This window comes from Leptodactylus fuscus, chromosome 2 (assembly GCF_031893055.1).
Source record: "Leptodactylus fuscus isolate aLepFus1 chromosome 2, aLepFus1.hap2, whole genome shotgun sequence".
In the NCBI taxonomy this organism is placed as follows: Eukaryota; Metazoa; Chordata; class Amphibia; order Anura; family Leptodactylidae; genus Leptodactylus; species Leptodactylus fuscus.
Window position 1 is genome coordinate 43,997,076 of NC_134266.1, and position 17,915 is coordinate 44,014,990.

Sequence of the window (17,915 nt, forward strand, 5' to 3'; positions counted from 1 at the left end):
TATATGTATGTCAGACAGGTTACTCACTGACTTCCTATATAGCAGACATGATTTTTTGATTGAAAATGCGTTTATTCACAATCAGTCGTCAAGCAAAAGTATTTACAAAGTACTGCGTCGCAGCGCATTTGATACACCACTTACAATACTTGCATAATAAATAAATAAATAAATAAATAGCAATACTTTTCCCATTCCTAATGGGGCAGGGCGAAGCAGAGACCCAGAAGAAATCTCCTGAGTGCTCTGACTCGTCCTACCTCATACCAGTACTTCCTAGCCCCAAAGCATGCATGCATTCAACAACTAGCTATCTGACATGTGGAGGAGGGGGGAAGGGAGTAAACACAGTGCCCCAAGCTTTATTGAAGAACACACAAACACTAGGGAGCAACACAATGTCTATTCTAACTAACACAATAGCACTGCCTGAGCACCCGAGCCAGCGTGGGGGAGGAAGGGAAGGGAGGGGGGGGAGAGAGGGAAGACTGGCTCAGAGCTCTGACAATGCAACCATACCAAATACTAGGTCAAAACACTCAAAGTCCCAAAATGGAGGAAACAATCGAAGAAAAAGGCTTCTCAGTCTTCTTCTTCGTCTTCGCCTCTCAGACTGTCCAGGATGGTGTAGTCCCGCAGCAAGCTGTGGATGAGCCTGCAGCAGTCCTGAAAGGTGACTTGTTCCCTCCTGAGAACAAGCCAGTTTCTGGCGAACCAGATAGCGTCTTTGTAGCAGTTGAGGATCCTCCAGGCCTTCTCGCAGTCTGTCTCTCGATGGGTCCCCGGGAAGAGTCCATAAAAAACAGAATGGTAAGAAAGCTGGTTCTGGGGGACCGAGTCCTGCAAGTCGTCCTCCAGGGCATCCAACAGGCCCTGAGCAAACGGGCAGGCCCAGAAAAGATGGTGGGTGGTCTCCTCCTTGAAGGGACATCTGGGGCAGTAGCGCGTCTTGCTCAGGTTGCGGGCATGCATGAACGACCTCACCGCCAAACCTCCCTGCGCGGCCATCCACGACATATCCTTGTGCCCGTTGGTCAGCTTGGCCGAAGAGATGTTCTTCCAAACGACCTCCGCGGTTCCAGCCGGCAGCCCTGGGATCTCCTCCATGGTGTCCTTAGCTCGGATGAGCTTATGGACGGTCTTCGGCTTCCAAAGGTCAGGCTTGAGCTCCTCCAGCTGGTGCTCCCTCACGAACCGGGTGACGTCTTGGTAGTGCCAAGGGACGGTCCAGTTGTAAGGGACGGAGCTGTTCCACTTGTCCCATCCTAGGCGACGCCACAGGGGTAACAGGAACAAACGGGACATGGCTCAGCCTGCCGATTCCTTTCCAGTCATCAGGGTTCTGCGGACACAATCACAAACAAAGGTTAGTCTCAACAGAGTGGGGATGTCGGGGACACCCTTACCTCCTTTGGACGGATCCTTGTACATGACGGCCCGCTTCACCCTGTCCATCTTGGAGCCCCAGATGAAGTGGAAGATGATCCTGTAGATGGCTTTGACCACGGTGTTGAGGGGTGGCCAGGCCTGCGCGGTGTAGAGGAGCACAGGCAGGATCTCATTCCGCAGGACCAGCGTCTTCCCTTCCAGCGAAAGCGGTCTGAGGCTCCACAATCCAATCCTCTGGTTGCACTTTGCCAAACGCTCATTCCAGGACTTCAGAGCCGCTCCCTCCTTTCCGAACCAGACTCCCAGGATCTTAATGAAGTCCGGTTGCACTGTGAAAGGAAGGGGAGAGGATGAAGCCAGACGCCAGTCTCCGAAGAGCATGACCTCTGACTTTGCGCAGTTGACTGTTTCCCCCGAAGCCCGGCCGAACTTCTCGCAGATCTGGACGAGCGCTGAGACCGATGATCTGTCGGAACAGAAGACGGTGACGTCGTCCATGTACAGCGAGCACTTGACCACGTGGTTTCCAGGTCCCGGTGCGGTGATCCCTCTAATCCCTGCATTCTGCCGGATAGACTCCGCGAAGAGTTCTATAACACAAACAAAAAGAAGGGGTGAAAGAGGGCAGCCTTGTCTGACCCCGGAAAGGACCGGAAAGGGGTCAGTCTTCCAGCCGTTCACCAACACCGAGCTGTGGATGTCAAAGTACATTAGGCTGACATACTTACAGAACCCCGCACCCAGACTGAGTCTGCGGAGAGCCTTAGCCATGAAGGCGTGAGAGACACGATCGAAGGCCTTTTCCTGATCAAGACTGACCAGGGTCGCGTTTGCACGAGCAGACATGATGCTGCAGCTGGTCATCCCGCATTACTTGTCACACAAACTTCCTCAGGCCCTCCCCGTGTCCCCCTGTGCTGTACAGAGAGTTACGTGAGCGCTCCTGCACATGACTTGTGCTCTGACACAAGCCCGGCCGGCACAGCCCGCCCTGCAGACAAGTTTTACCTCCCCCTCCCTTTATGTCAGTGTTTCCCTCCCTCTGACCACGTGATGTAGCAGTGCCGAGCACAGCCAATGTGCAGGAGCCCAGGCTCAGTCCCGCACACTAGACGCCGGGATGGTGAGGGCTCATTCACATCCGGTCCACCTAGCACCATGCAAGCCGCAATACAGGTATGTGTCCTCTCAGAGCACTGTACACACCAGGCTGTCACTACTCCTCCGGCTACACACTGGAGTCTGTGCTGCTCGCGTTATTCAGTGTCCGGGCAGCTGTGTATAGCCACATGTGTGCGAACAATATACCACAATAGCTGCGGCTAGCCCTGTCTGCACCTGGCGTGTGCCCATACCTGCTATAGGTTACGTGGTGGGTATAGCTTTATGTATATTATACTTCATCTTTACCTTACAAGCTGCTAGCTGTGTGGCTATAAGTATTGTTTGGCTTCGTATCTGCCGGTCCCCATACGGTATTGTATATCACCTATGTAGTGTGTCTAGTAGTATCAGCTAGCTATATATATACCTGTGTCTATACGGTATTATATATCACCTATGTACTGTGTCCGGTAGTATCAGCTAGCTATATACATACCTGCCCCTATACGGTATTGTATATCACCTATGTGCTATCTCTAGTAGTATTATATAGCTATACACATACCTGTCCCTATATGGTATTATGCATCACCTGTGTACTGTCTGGTAGTATTATTTAGCTATATACATACCTCTCCCTATACGGTATTGTGTATATCCTATGTAATGTCTGTCTCTATACAGTGTTGCATATCATGTATTGTGTCTAGTATATTGTCTGTCTATAAATATCTTCTCTTATGCAGTATTGTACTTCATATGTGTAATGTGCACTATGTCCAGTAGTATGATCTGGCTGTATACCTCATTCCTCTTCTACATCATTGTACTTCATCTACTGTGTCTAGTAGTAGTATGTGGCTATATAGTTGTCTTCCCCTATATAGTATCGTGCTTCACCTCAGTAATGATATATGGCTATATACATGCATTCTTCTGTACAGTATTGTGCTTCATCTCTGTACTGTCTATAGTAGTAGTAGTAGTAGTAGTATTATCTGGCTATATACATGTCTTCCTCTATAGTAGTATTATATGGCTATATACATGCATTCTTCTGTACAGTATTGTGCTTCATCTCTGTACTGTCTATAGTAGTAGTAGTAGTAGTATTATCTGGCTATATACATGTCTTCCTCTATAGTAGTATTATATGGCTATATACATGCATTCCTCTGTACAGTATTGTGCTTCATCTCTGTACTGTCTATAGTAGTAGTAGTAGTAGTATTATCTGGCTATATACATGTCTTCCTCTATAGTAGTATTATATGGCTATATACATGCATTCTTCTGTACAGTATTGTGCTTCATCTCTGTACTGTCTATAGTAGTAGTAGTAGTAGTATTATCTGGCTATATACATGTCTTCCTCTATAGTAGTATTATATGGCTATATACATGCATTCCTCTGTACAGTATTGTGCTTCATCTCTATACCGGGTATAGGTGTATTATCCGGCTATATACATGCCTTTCCAGTATTGTACTATGTCTGTTAGTATTATCTGGCTATGTATGTCTTCCTCTATACAGTATTATGTATAGTAGTATTATCCAGCTATATACATGTCTTCCTCTATATAGTAGTATCATCTGGCTATACACATGCCTTTCCAGTATTGTACTATGTCTGTTAGTATTATCTGGCTATGTATGTCTTCCTCTATACAGTACTATGTATAGTAGTATTATCTGGCTATATACATGTCTTCCTCTACACAGAATTGTGTTCCATCAATGTATTACCAGTTCCTTTCACGTGTACATACAATCATATATTAATTTTGAATTTTCTACACAGATAAGGCTTGGGAAAGGTCTGGGACAAGTCCGTACCGTCACCTATTATTGATCTGGACCCTATATACCTTGATTGATACCACTGTAATGTACACAGACATAATACGCCAATAATACTTGACTTGGAATCGACATCCCTGTGTGCCGTGGTCTTTTGAATATTGTACACTGGATCCTACCAGCAGGCACCACAAAGTACCAGCGTGTGTGGGACCACTGCTATAGAAGAGACTGATAACTTTGGGCAATGCCACCGGCCCTTACTTGGGGCTTCTACCATCTTCATACTGACTGAGAACTGCTCCTGGTACCAGCTCAAGTTACATCTCCTCTCACTCGGGTTACCACCTGTCCCCTGTTATCAGGTGCCACAGTAAGGGGATCAGACTCCTGGCATCAGATGGTGCCCGTCACCTGCACTCCCCCAATAGAAGACACTTGCTGATCGCACAGACCTTGACAGATCCACAGATCACACATCGGGGTCCGATGGAGGCCTCTGCAGCTGGAGCAGTGAAAGCCAGGTCTGGCTCTAGAAGTGCCAGCAAAGGGAGCAGTGATGGGGGAGTTGCTAGCCCCAGCCCTGGGTGCCTTGGACTGACTGTGTGCGGGCACAGCTCCCCTCCCTGTCCGGAGACGCAGCAGCAGTACAAGTTGGATGACTTTGACACTGTGGCTACTGTGGGTGAGTTGTCAACATCTATCATGTGTGTCCTAGCAGCCAGTGACCTAGAACTACTGGACTTGTCTCACTGCTATGAAGTCATTGCATTTGTTACATTTATTTCTAATCTTCTGACGTTCGGATCCATCAGAGGATCAAAAAAGCAGAAAACTTAAAAAAAAAACAAAAAAAAACCCCCACAGATGATCCCCTCTGTCAGGTGACTTTCTTATAAGGAAAAAATATTCAATATATCATTGTTTTTTGTTTTATTAAAAAAAATGATATATATTTTTAAATAAAAAAAGGTCACCTGACTGAAGGAACCAATCTGTTTCAGACAAAGCGAGCATAGCCCTATGAGCAGGGGTCCTCAAACTTTTTAAACAGTGGGCCGGAGGCAGAGCAGGTCGCACAGATATCGGGAGCGGTGCCCTCCAATAGGTAAAGTGAAGTGCACTCCATGGCCTGGCCCGAGCTCCCCAGGAGCTTCATTATAAATGCACGCCTGCCAGCGTTGTCGGCGGGGCCAGACAGAAGTTCTTGGCGGGCCACATGTGGCCCGCGGGCCGCAGTTTGAGGACCCCTGCCTATGAGTGTAGAGTTTGCAGGACAATGATGCTGGGAATCCCTTACTTGATGTTCCAGTACAGTGTCTTGTATATGTGACTGTTATTATGTCATGTATTAGTATTGCACCATGTAATATGACATTTGTCACCGGTGACATATCTAGGCTTTCTTTATATGTATCCAAGTTCAGTTTGCTGGCTTGCCTTTGTGTCTAGCAGCTTGTTGGTGACACTCCCCCTCCCCCCCCCCCTCCTCGATGCCCAGCGCTCAGGGTTTATACCCCCTGTTTTCCCTTCTCACTGCTTTCATACAATACTGAAGTGGTTCAGAGGTGCAGCAACTGGACCCCATAGAGGTCTATGGAGTTGGCTGGTTATGATGATGATGGTGGAACCAGCCCCCATACACTTAGGCTGCCTTCACACGGAGTTTACTCTCCTCTCATTCTGAACGTAAACTCGTTCGGAGTGAGCGGCGTAAAAAACAGATCCCATTGACTAGTATGGGTGCCGGCATACGTGCGCTACCCATTGAAATCGATGGGAGGCTTTTTTACCCTATTGCTTTCAATGTGATACGAGCGTAAACTCCGTATGAAGGCAGCCTTACACATGGAGTGACAAACTTTCTTATAAGGTACATTTTACATGAGCCGATCTGTGCCTAGAACAATGATTGGCCCTTGTAGAAAACATCTTTTTTTAGCCTAATAAAAACCTGTATGGGGATGGTTAGTTAATCTGGTCGGTCAGCCCCATCCAGTTTGTATGATTTTTGGGCCTGACAAACCGTTTGAATTTCATTGGCTGATCACTACCCTGTCTGTTGTGAACACTGGGCACCATTTACGGTATATGTTTTCATGACCATGTGTGTATTGTTGTTTTGGTCGTGCCTGGCTTATGTGCCCATACTTCTGTTAGTTTGGGACTTACCCCTTGTACCTTTTATTATTAATGTAGCGATCTATGCCATGTTTTTATATTCTGCCTATTATAGTACTATGTTGTTTTGTAATTCTGCTTGGACTAATGGTCATTTACATATACAATATATTCTATATATTACACTTGATATTGTAACGTCTTGAGGTCAGTACATCTCACTTTATTTGGCATGGAGGAGATACTGCTGCTGGTGACTTGAGACGACTAGCTGGTCTGTGTGGTGTCATTGAAGCCAAGCGTGGAGCGGGCCAACTTGACCTCCTTACACTGTGTATTGGGCATGCCATGCTTTTGCAGCTCAGCTTTTGCAGCTTGAATAGGAGCTGTGCTACAGTACACTGGCACGACCACTACACAGTGTAAGGAGCTGTACACTTCTTGCTCTCAGAAGAGGTCAAGTTGGCTGGCCCCCTTCTTGGCTTCACTGAGCTTTTTGCTTCTGGCTCTGTACATTGTGCAGAGCCAGCGACTGCAGCAATACTTCTTGTAAGAGCACTGAATATCTATCCACTATTATCTGCATTATTGTGACAGAGCAGTTTTCTTGTGTATGCAGATTTGTGTTCAAAGAGAATCTTTCACCACCACCTCTAAGTCCTATTCCTTTCCTCAGTAGCAATAGGCCTACTGATTCTGGCACAGTTGAAGTTTTATTATGTAGCCCCCACCATTTTTGAGCAATAAGTGCCGTTAGTTTTGGTGCCTGATGTGGGTGATCTTGTGTGCTCTGGCCCAAGGTGGTGGTAGGGGATACATTCTGAGGTCTGACACTGCCTACATCAGACTGCCCACTTTATTAAAGCTCTAAACCCTTAGGGGTCATGAGTCGCCTACTTTATGCCCATTTTTATCATGTGGGCATTAAGTGTGCCAGTAACTCTCCTTTACCGTGAACTAAAGTGCTGGTAAAGACCTTGCATATTCTTCCATCAATTGGCTCAGCACTTTTCTCTCCACGCGATTTGTGCAGAAAACACACGGACCCCATTATAGTCTATGGGGTCCGTGTGGTTTCTCTGCTAACCGCTTTGTAATGCGTTTTGGTATTCTGTTCGGGGATACTGAAAGCAGATACAAACCAGGCCTAAACAATTACTTAATACACTGTATATGATATTTTCCAAATCTGAAAACCCCCAGAAGTGCCATAACCCCAAATCACTTTGTGTGCCCTGCTACTGGAAGAGGTTACAGGGAAGTGACAACTGTTAGAGGATATTTCCAGCACAGGAAAGCCGCTATCATAGCTCAGTCACTTTCCGTCAAGGCTCAGATAACCTCGGTTGAATAATATCTTTGCCATACCAGTACCAACTAAAATACTACAACCCCAAGTGAAGAATGTGGACCTGAATAGGTAAAATAACTTTGATATCTTATTGACTGACCAGTCCTTAAGGCGACTTCTTCTGCACTTTCTCAGTACGATACTCACATGGAGAGAAGCTGAGCTCTGTCATATTGATATCTGTATAATTTGGATTAATGGGTTTTTCAGGATTAAACTATTGTTGGTCCACTTACACTAGATCATCAATATCAAATTGGCGAGGTCCGACACCTGGAACCCCTAAATGAGTAGCTGACTGAAGAGGCCACGACTCCTATTACCACTGCAGGGCCTTTGCTGCACCGACCACGTCCTGTTCATCATTCACATGCTATATCTACAGCTCAGTCCCATTTAAGTGAATGGGGCTGAAATGTAATTCCAAGCACAGCCCCTACACAATGTATGACACTTGGTATTCAGTAAAGAGGTCACAGCGTTTACATGAATGATGCAGTCTTTTCAAACTGCTGATCTGCTGGGGTCCCAGGTATTGTACTATACTGATCAGATATTGAGGTCCTATTTTAAGGACTGATCATCAAAAGTTAACTCTCTGAAAACACCGTAAAGTCAGGGCCCCATGGGATGTAAACGCCGCAGGGAAAATAGCTGCGTTTTACAGTTGGCATAGGTATAATTGTAACAAAGTCCGCAGAGTAAAACTGAAAACTTTCTGTCTAAAGCGTTGTTTGAAGAACCGCGATGCGTTGCAGTCGCGTTTTTTCCCGCAGCTCTTTTTTGGGTGTAAATCCTAACAGAACTTCGAATCCTGCATAAGCACCTACATACAGTAATTTAAAGATGCAAGGATTGGATAAAGGGTGATGATATTTAGAAGACTATGGCTGAGTTCAGACAGGGTTTTTTGGTCAGGTGGAATCTGCCTCAAAATCCTGTCCAAAAAAACGGCTCCCATTGAAATCAATGGGGGCCGGTTATTTATTTTTTGCGTGAGAGGTTTGTCCTGGTTCCCGGAAAAAAGAAGCAACATGCTCATTCTTCAGGTGGATGCCATGGCCGGTTCAGGCACGGACGTCCGCCTGAATACACTCTCTCCCGACTCAGCCCATTCATTTGGGCCTAATCTGGAGCGGAGTGCCTTGACTGGATGCCAGTGTCTTCACCTCAAATTCCAGACCAAAAAACCCTGTCTGAACTCAACCTAAGGGATGTTATGTAGAAGACACAGAGTGGAGTACAATAGTGAAACAGAGAACCACCAGCCCTCTTCTTCACCATTTTTTGCATTATCTTGACTGTAGGATATTGACTGTGTATTCCTCACACTCTGGAACTCATTACCGCCAGACATAAGACTTTCCCCCACATTCACAAACTTCAAGAAGACTCACCTATTCAGGAAGGCCTACAACCTCCAGTTACACTACTGTCACCACATCACCATCCAAACAGTGTCTTTATCCCCCTTGCCTCATAGATTGTAAGCTCTTTCGGGTCACGCCCTCTGTCCCACTGTGCCAGGGATCACTGTTGTATGTGAAGCCCCATGGAATTAATGGTGGTATAAAAATAACTACTGTGGCGACCAGAAAGAGGGGGTGTTATACTGTATTGGGGCCACAAAGGTGAGACGTTATACTGTGTGGGGACCGCAAGGAGGACGAGCGTATTTTTGATGCAGTTATTTGCTCCAGCACACTGTATGGACCTAGTGTTTTTTGTTTTTTTTATGCGTTTTTTCCAGAAAACTGTATCAAAAACCACATTAAAAAAATGGTGCGTTTGATCTTTGATTTCAGTTGGGTTTCCAGAATCTGGATGAAGATAATAGGCCATGTCACTTCTTTAAAGCAAGAAAATGGCTCCCATTGAAATGACTTAGCGGATTCCACCTCAAAATCAGTGTGAAAAAACTGTATGAACATACTCTAAGGGGAAACTAATGTATGGGCTACAGAGGGGAACCTTATGCTGTGTAGGATACAGACATGGCTTATACATAAATGTTGTCCCTTTTCTGTCATCTGAAAGTTGGGAGGTATGGCTCCTTTTAACCAAACATCGCAACGTTTCATTGTGCCATCAGATATGACATGGGAAGGCGTATGACATATCTGCTTTATTTAATGTACATGGGTATAACTTACTCCCTATGGTCGATAGCCAATAAAGCGAAGACCAGACATTATAAGAGGTCCAGGCGAAATTGCCATCTGCTTACGCTGGGTTCACACCTGCGTTCAGGGTCTCCGTTCTATGGTTTCCGTCTTCTGCATGCCAGAAGACGGAAACCATAGACCAGGTCCGGCCATGAGCGGCGGTGAGCGTTTTAGGCTCTCCGCCGCGAAACCGTTTTTTTTTAATCCGGACACAGAGTACTGCATGTCCGACTCTGTGTCCGGATTATAAAACCCGGTTTCGCGGCGGAGAGCATAAAACGCTCACCGCCGCTCACGGCCGGACAGCTTTCTCACCCATTCAAATGAATGGGTGAGAGAGACTCCTGCAGGTTTCCGTCTCCTGCCTCTGTTTTATGCAGGAAACGGAAACCTGCAGTACGGAGAGGAGAACGCAGATGTGAACGAGCCCTTAGTTATACAGGTCTGTAATAACCATCTTTGATTTCTAAAGGAGAGGGGGGGTGAAGACATGTAGAGAGTAAGGCACATTTAACACTGTTTGAGACTGCTTCTGATACGCTACTGCCATATGTAACCTATTTGTATAACTTTTGATGATAACACTATGATATTTGTATGACTTTTTGTTTAGAATATTGTATTGGTTTTCTAGTAACAGAAATCTCTAGGCAGTGCCAAAGGGGCTTTAACTGCCTTGTAGAAAACACAATAGTGAAGCCGACCGCCTACCACCATCCATCTTCCGATGTCATGGAGTTCATTTTGACTCTTTGTCCACCACTAAGAAAACATGAAGCTTTTGTAGGATTGGTTTTCCGGCTTGACTGCATTGTATTCTGTGCCATATTTTGGTTTGTCATCAAAAAATGTGGTTCTGAGCATGAGGTTGCGTGCCGTGCTGTTTTTTGTGCTTCTTTAGGCTCATATGTCCTTAGACACAAACTGATTTTGACACTGTTGTCCAGGCTTAAGAAAACATGGCCGCTTCCAGACCTGTCCGTGGGTTTTGTCTCGGCTCATTTGAAATGAATGGAATGTCTTGCAATACCGAACACGGCCTGTGGACAAGTGTGGCACTCCTCATTTAATACCTGCTCTGTGTAGTGTCATCACCACTAGTCAGTCCTGGCCATATTTTACATGTATCTTTTTAAAAGTTTTATACAAATGATCAACATCTTGTATATGGGGATGTTCACACTACTGTTATGAATGTCCGTTGCTGTTTTCTGTCATGGGATGATGGAAACTGACATTAAAGTTACTAGAGTGATTAAATATGGAGTAAAATAATAAAAGTAGCAAATGTCATAAAAAATAAAGTCTACTATTTTTTTTTCTTTTTTCTAGCGAGTGTGACTGCAGATGGACACCGAATGGAGGGGACTCCATCTGCATCAGTCACTCTGTTATTAACAGTAGTGTGAACCTACCCCAAGTCCTTTGTGTCATTCCGTGTCATTGTCTCTATTGGTCAGTCAGATCTTTCATGTATTAGTAGATATTGTAGTCTTGGTCAGATATGTCCAGATCAATAGAATTCCATAAGTCCCCGGGGGTATTCAGTTTTATATCCGGGTATGAACTGGTTACTTCCTTAGTCCAAATTCACATTGGAGTTTTAAGTATGTGCTGTAATATATTGCTATTTACTATAAGGCCTTTCGGCGCAATGTTAAGTCTTAAGTTTATGATCTGAAGAGTGGCATTAAAGGACATAAACCGCCTGATATATGAAAGAAAGAAATCACAGTCTCCAATAAAGGTCAGAGCATCACAAGTGCTTTTATGTCTGTCCTTTAATACTGTAGGTCACCAGTCTAAGGCTAGGTTCACATCTGCATCGGAGTCTCTGTAGGAATCAGTCGCAGATAACCGTCTAAATTCCATGACCGACACCTTCATAACGGAATCCAACAGTAGTGTGAACCCTACTTAAAAGCAGATGTGGTCTCCTGGGTGTTTGTCAGATTAGAAGAAGTTCTCCGCGCATGACTTTGGAAAAGTTTCTTGTGCCGCCTGTTCACCTTTAAGCTATACGTAGTGCCATGTAGGCTAATAAAACACATACGCAGTTATACTTGCCTGCAGCGTTGAGAATCTTGACTTTCATCCTTTATGAAGATTAGGTACCCGGGGCATGAAGAGGATAGTTTTTTCACTTGGCACATCTTGCTCCCTAGCCCCATTCCCAAATCCCCTCTTCCTGAATGCAGGGGATAGTGTGCATTTGTATTCAGAAGGGATTGGCGGGGAGAGTTGGACACTATGGCGGTATAGTGAATGATTGTGCTATTGCTACATGGCACTATACAGAGTGAGACCTGACAGACATGTCAGAAATGACAGTGGCTGAAAAATCATGGCTAGGAGCATAATACCCAGCAACCCTATGAGATTAGTATCCTACGTGTGTAATATACGTGTGTGTATATAGGACATATAAGTAAATCAGATGTGTCCCATTTATAGCTATTTTTTTCTGCCGATTGTAGGTGGAATCTGCGGTGGACTCTCCAACACACTTTTTTTTTTTTTTTTTTTTGGGGTGGGGGGAGGAGTTACATTTTCTTTCTTTGCATTTTTACATGTAGAACTGTGTCAGAGTCCTGGGATTTACACCAGTTTCTTTGCTATAATGCATGTTAAAGAAAGCTCACCTTGGAATTGTCTTAAGTCGGTGGTTATTTTCTCCATCCCTGGTTTATGCTCCATGTAACAGAACACTAAAGCTAAATTTTGGAACAAAACATTATTTAGACATGTTATCCTCGAGCAGAGATTTCATGGACGGCAGCCGTATGGATAGAGTTTATAGAACTGTAGCCACGCTGCCAATTTAATCAATTTTAATAGATGTCCATGAAAAGCAACCAAAAATGTGTGTGTGTATTTTTGAGTGTTGACTACTTGGCCTCTGGGATCAAGTTTTATATTGGTTTGCATATTATTATTATTATTATTATTATTATTATTATACTAATAATATTTTTTCTAAGATGGTGCTGCATGAGCCGCAGCCTCGATACAGAGCTCCAAGCTGAGAGCAACCTTTGTCTTTTCTTTTCACTCTTTTTGTCTGTATCTTCAAGAATCCTCTAACCAAGCAAACTAACACGATGAATTAGCAACTATAAATCGAATGGAAGACCCTGTGGAGTATTTTTTTTTTCCCTTTTGTTTCTATTGTTAAAGCGTGGACAAGACTCAAGACCTGATGAGCTGGAATTTCCTGTGTGCACATGTGCCTGTTACCATTCCCCCACGAGCTAAGGACAGCATGGTCACCATGAGGCAGACAAAGCATGGAGGAGATACCTGCATGGATGTGCGGACTTCTTCTTTCAAGGAGATGATTTTTGACGTCTATTGCTGATGTGTGAAGATGCCTACAGCTGACTGGTATTTCTTTCTTTTACTGTGGACATGTGGGACTCTGTTACAGCCTGGGAACCTACCATCACCCACCTACCCCATGAGTTTATGGAAGCTTGGCAAGAGAGCAGCACCATGTCTACCTGGATGGCTTCAGACTTCCTTGGGCAGTAGAACACAGTGGTAAGAAGAAAGGAGGAGGGCTTGTAATGAAGGACATTTGGGGCATTTTTTGTGGTTAATGGACAATAGCACTGATGCAAGATACCGAACTATCAGCTGTGAGCGGGAGATCTCACTACCTACCAAAGAACTACCACATGTTATCATGATAGCTGCATATGTCCCCCACCTCTGCAAAAAACGTTTCTGCCTGTTATATCTACATGCTGTGACCCCCCTCCTCGTGTCCTCCAACCTTAGCCAGGCCGTATTATCAACATCACTTCACACAGAGAACTAAATGATCCTGCAGTGTGTCTTTGTTTGAGTAAAGCATATGACTATTTGTAAGTCTAAGATTTAGCAAAGAGATTTACAACTGGAAACAACATGCCTCGGATTACATTGTCTAAAGAGAATCTATACCTATGGAAAAATTATGTGTTGCCTCAACTAAGTAACTCACCTGGCTAAAATGTATTCCTTAGCATTGACTTCTTCAAGGTTATGCATGCAGTGTGTTAAGCAAAATCCAGGAATGGAGTGAATAAAGAAGTAGCACCTATCCTTTAGGTTTAGTTTACATACAAACCACATTTGCTTTTGAAAACTGAATTCTATATTTATGTAGAACCACATTTTTTATTTTTATTTTTTTCAAAAAACCTGTGAACTGAACTGTGTAAATGTAGCTTTAACCATTTCTCTCCCTTTATGGTCCATACCTGATTTTGTCTTCAAAAAAACAGCAATAACTAAGCCTGAATATGTAAGTCCAGGCTCACAGTCTTGGAAGATTGTGGAAGGATCGAGTGAAAAGGATCTTAATCACATGCAAAATAAAGGAGTGATACAAAAAACATATCTCGTGCTTACTCCAAAACATAAAACTAGTACACGTACAACAAAAACTATGTGATTTCAGCACAAACAACACCAAAAAGGCAAATGCCATACATATGAGATTAGGTTGAAACTTTTCAAGGTCTAAGGGTTGGCTCTGGAAAGTTAGAAGCCGATGAGTATGAATGTAAAACTTCTGTAAGCTTTACCTATTGAAAGTCATTGGGCAAGGGAAGGCTATATATAAGGGTAATGGCACATATATAAGTAGGCAGTCTAATAATACACCAGACCGTTGGATAAAGCTGCAGCAGTTTAGGACTGTCTACTATAAATTTGCATTGGGTAAAACTTAGACACAATGTAAATCTCCCCCATAGTCTACACATCCCTGTTGGCCAATGGTTGCGGGCTGTTATGGCTTCACGGACTGAAATGGTACAGTCAAAGTGTCACATTCAGATGGTGCAAGCTTCTGAGGTTAGAGCAGTCCTCTACACCAATGTGTCTCTACCTGCAGTATGTGTAAGTGCCCTGATATCCACAGGGGTACGTGCCATGGTTAGAGCCTCCTTTATATGGTAGTTTGAGATTCGCCACCCACAACCTACTATTTTACTCTGGGGTCTCTTCAGAAGAGGGCCAGAGAATGTTAGTAAACATAATAAACATTGTTGCTTGCCTCCCCTTGGCTCTGGTGCCAGTCCCGTCTCCTTCGGGCCTCTTCCAACTTGCATCTATGTGTCATGAAGCCGGAGTTATCCATGTGACCACTGAGGCCCAATCAAAGGCCTTATTGGTCCCTGACTCCATTCAGGAAGCTCGAAGAGGATGAGAACCTGCACCTTATGGTTACTCACCTCCCCTAGGCCCCCACTAATTTTACTCTGGGGTCACAAGAGTATAATAGTAGTTCAAGACCCTTAAGGGGTGTAAAAAGAACTTTTAAAGATAAAAATTTTGATTCCACCCCCCCCCCCTTCCCTAGAACAAATACAAAAGTAAAACTCAAAGCTGTGCAAAATGTTTTTCTTGCATCTAGACTATTTCCTAACTTTCCAGTACATCGGATGGGATGTTAAAAGGTCTGGTTACAGAGTAAAAGTTGTCTAGCAAAGATTAAGCCCTCATACAGCTCTGTGAGCAGAAAAATAAAAAACAAAGTTACGACTTTTGGAATGCGGAATAGTAAAAAAATGAAAACTGAAAAATGGCTGCGGCTGGGAAGTGTTAATATACAGTATATGGATAAAAGTATTAGGACGCTGACACATAACACCTACAGGAGGGTTTATGACATGCCAGGTTAAATCCATAGGCATTAATATGGAGTTGGTTCCCTCTTGCAGATAAAACGGCTTCCACTCTTAAAAGAAGGATTTCTACAAGATTCTGGAATGTGTCTGTGGGAATTTTTGTCCATTAATCCAGGCAAGTGTCTGTGAGGTCCAACATGTTGCATGAGAGTGTTTGCCTCTAAATCTCCATCTTGGTTTATTCCAAAGGTATTTGATGGGGTTGAGTTCTGCGCTCTGTGCAAGTAAATTTCTTACACATCAATCTCGCCCAACTGTGCCTTTATGGATCCTGCATTGTATTCTGGGGCGCAGTCATGTTGGAACAGTAAAGAGCCTTCCCCAAACTATTCCCACAAAAACGGAAGTATGGAATTGTCTAAAATGTCTTGGTACTTTGTAGCATTAAGACTTCCACTTAGTGCAAATAAGAGACTTGCGTCAACCACTGAAAAACAACTCCATCGTCTACCCTACACTAAATGTGATACAACGCAGGCACGTAACGTTTTCCTGGGATTTGCCAAACCCATACTTATCCATCAGGCTGTCAGATAGGGGAAGTGTATATTGTCACTCAATAAAACCCATTGCCATTGCTCCAGAGTGCAGTGGTGACATTGTGCTTTACCCCACTTCATGTGCTTACTGATGTAAGGGTTCAATACCGCTATTTAGCTATGGAGACCCTGCTCTGTAGCTTTACGCCGTCTACCACTTTGTGGTCCCTAAACGCTTCCACTATTCAATAGTTTGTTTCCAACACTTAGGCCTGGTTCACATCTTCGTTCGGTATTCATGGGGACCCCCCTGAATGGAATACTGAACGCATTGACAAGTGGTGAGCTTATGAAAGCACACGGACCCCATAGACTATAATGGGGTCCATGTGTTTGCCACGCGGTGTCTGTGCAAATCATGCAGAGAGGAAAGTACTTCATGAGCTACTTTCCTCTCCGAATGACCCGTACGGAAAACACACAGACCCCTTTATAGTGTATGGGATCTGTGTGCTTTAAGTGTTCACCGCTTGTCAATGCGTTTGGTATTCCGTTTGGAGGGTCCCCATGCGGACTCCCCACATGGAATACCGAACGCAAATGTGAACCGGGCCTGAGGCTGATTACAGATGGCCGTGTTGCAACCGGTCAGCCGTTAATTAAAAGCACAGGTGGAACACATGGGACATGGGGATGCCCCCTGTGTGCTGCCCATGCATGAGCTGTGCTTCCGTGGCCCCTTTTATTAAATAGGAGCCACGGAAGCAGGGCCCCAATATGGGACTGAACTAGGACTTGTTCTATATTTTGTGGCCCGGAGTGTCGGCCCACATACATAAAAATGAATGGGTCAGTGTGCTATCTGTGAAATACATGGATAGCACACTGACCACGGCCATGGTTGTCTGCAAGGGGCCTTACTCTGCTAGTTATGCTGTTTGGCATATTACTAGAGATGAGCGAGTACTGTTCGGATCAGCCGATCCGAACCGCACGCTCCATAGAAATGAATGGATGCACCTGGTACTTCCGCTTTGATGGTGGCCGGCCGCTTAACCCCCCGCGTGCCGTCTACATCCATTCATTTCAATGCGAGCGTGCTGTTCGGATCGGCTGATCCGAACAGTACTCGCTCATCTCTAGATATTATCTTCCTCACAGCAGAATCGGTTCGGTAGCCCCTGTTATAACCCAGTAGTAGCGCCAGCATCTCTTTATGGTTGTACGCCACCCACTGAATGTTTGGACACCAAGGATGCTAACATAAAATAGAGAAAACGAAGAAGAAAAGTGATACATTTGTGTATATATTTTTTTTAACAAATTCATTTAAAAATTGTAGATCCCTTCTCCACACCTTAAAAGGAATGTAGTGTTGCGATTCCATCTAGTAGATTAGTCTGTGTTTTTGTTTTTTTTTTTTTGTTTTTTTGTTTTTTTTTTAAAGCAGCAAGACCATCCGACAGCCCTGAGTGACCGGAGAAGTGCCAAGATTTCCACATTACACTAATTATCTTTGCTGTGTGTATCACGAAGCAATATGTTTAAATATCTCCTGCCCTAAAAACTTGGCCCGCGCGTGACTCATGAGGACTGGATTTGGAGAACAGACATGTAACACATCATCTAGTATTTAAACAGCAGATGCTGATCCTTATCTTTGTGTGCCATGTACCAGAACGCTGAACCGGCGCAGTGCTGGATATTATAAACCAGGAACGCGAATAGACTATCCGTACCGGTACTGTCTCATAGTACTAGTCTAGTCCCGCAATATTGATACTGTAGTTGTATGATCTGTAGATTATCAATAAAATAGATTCTA

The 17,915-nt window shown here is 44.3% G+C and overlaps 1 protein-coding gene across 1 annotated transcript in view; it reads left to right on the top strand.

The window, feature by feature from the left end:
* The first annotated feature begins 2,460 nt into the window (after positions 1 to 2,460).
* The window catches only part of PRKX (protein kinase cAMP-dependent X-linked catalytic subunit), a 123,199-nt gene continuing 107,744 nt past the window's right edge, over positions 2,461 to 17,915 (top strand). The window contains exons 1-2 of the mRNA XM_075263681.1: positions 2,461 to 2,565; positions 4,298 to 4,981. Of these exons, the coding sequence (XP_075119782.1) occupies positions 4,786 to 4,981 (196 nt within the window). The 5' untranslated portion in view covers positions 2,461 to 2,565; positions 4,298 to 4,785. The remainder of the gene's footprint in view (positions 2,566 to 4,297; positions 4,982 to 17,915) is intronic.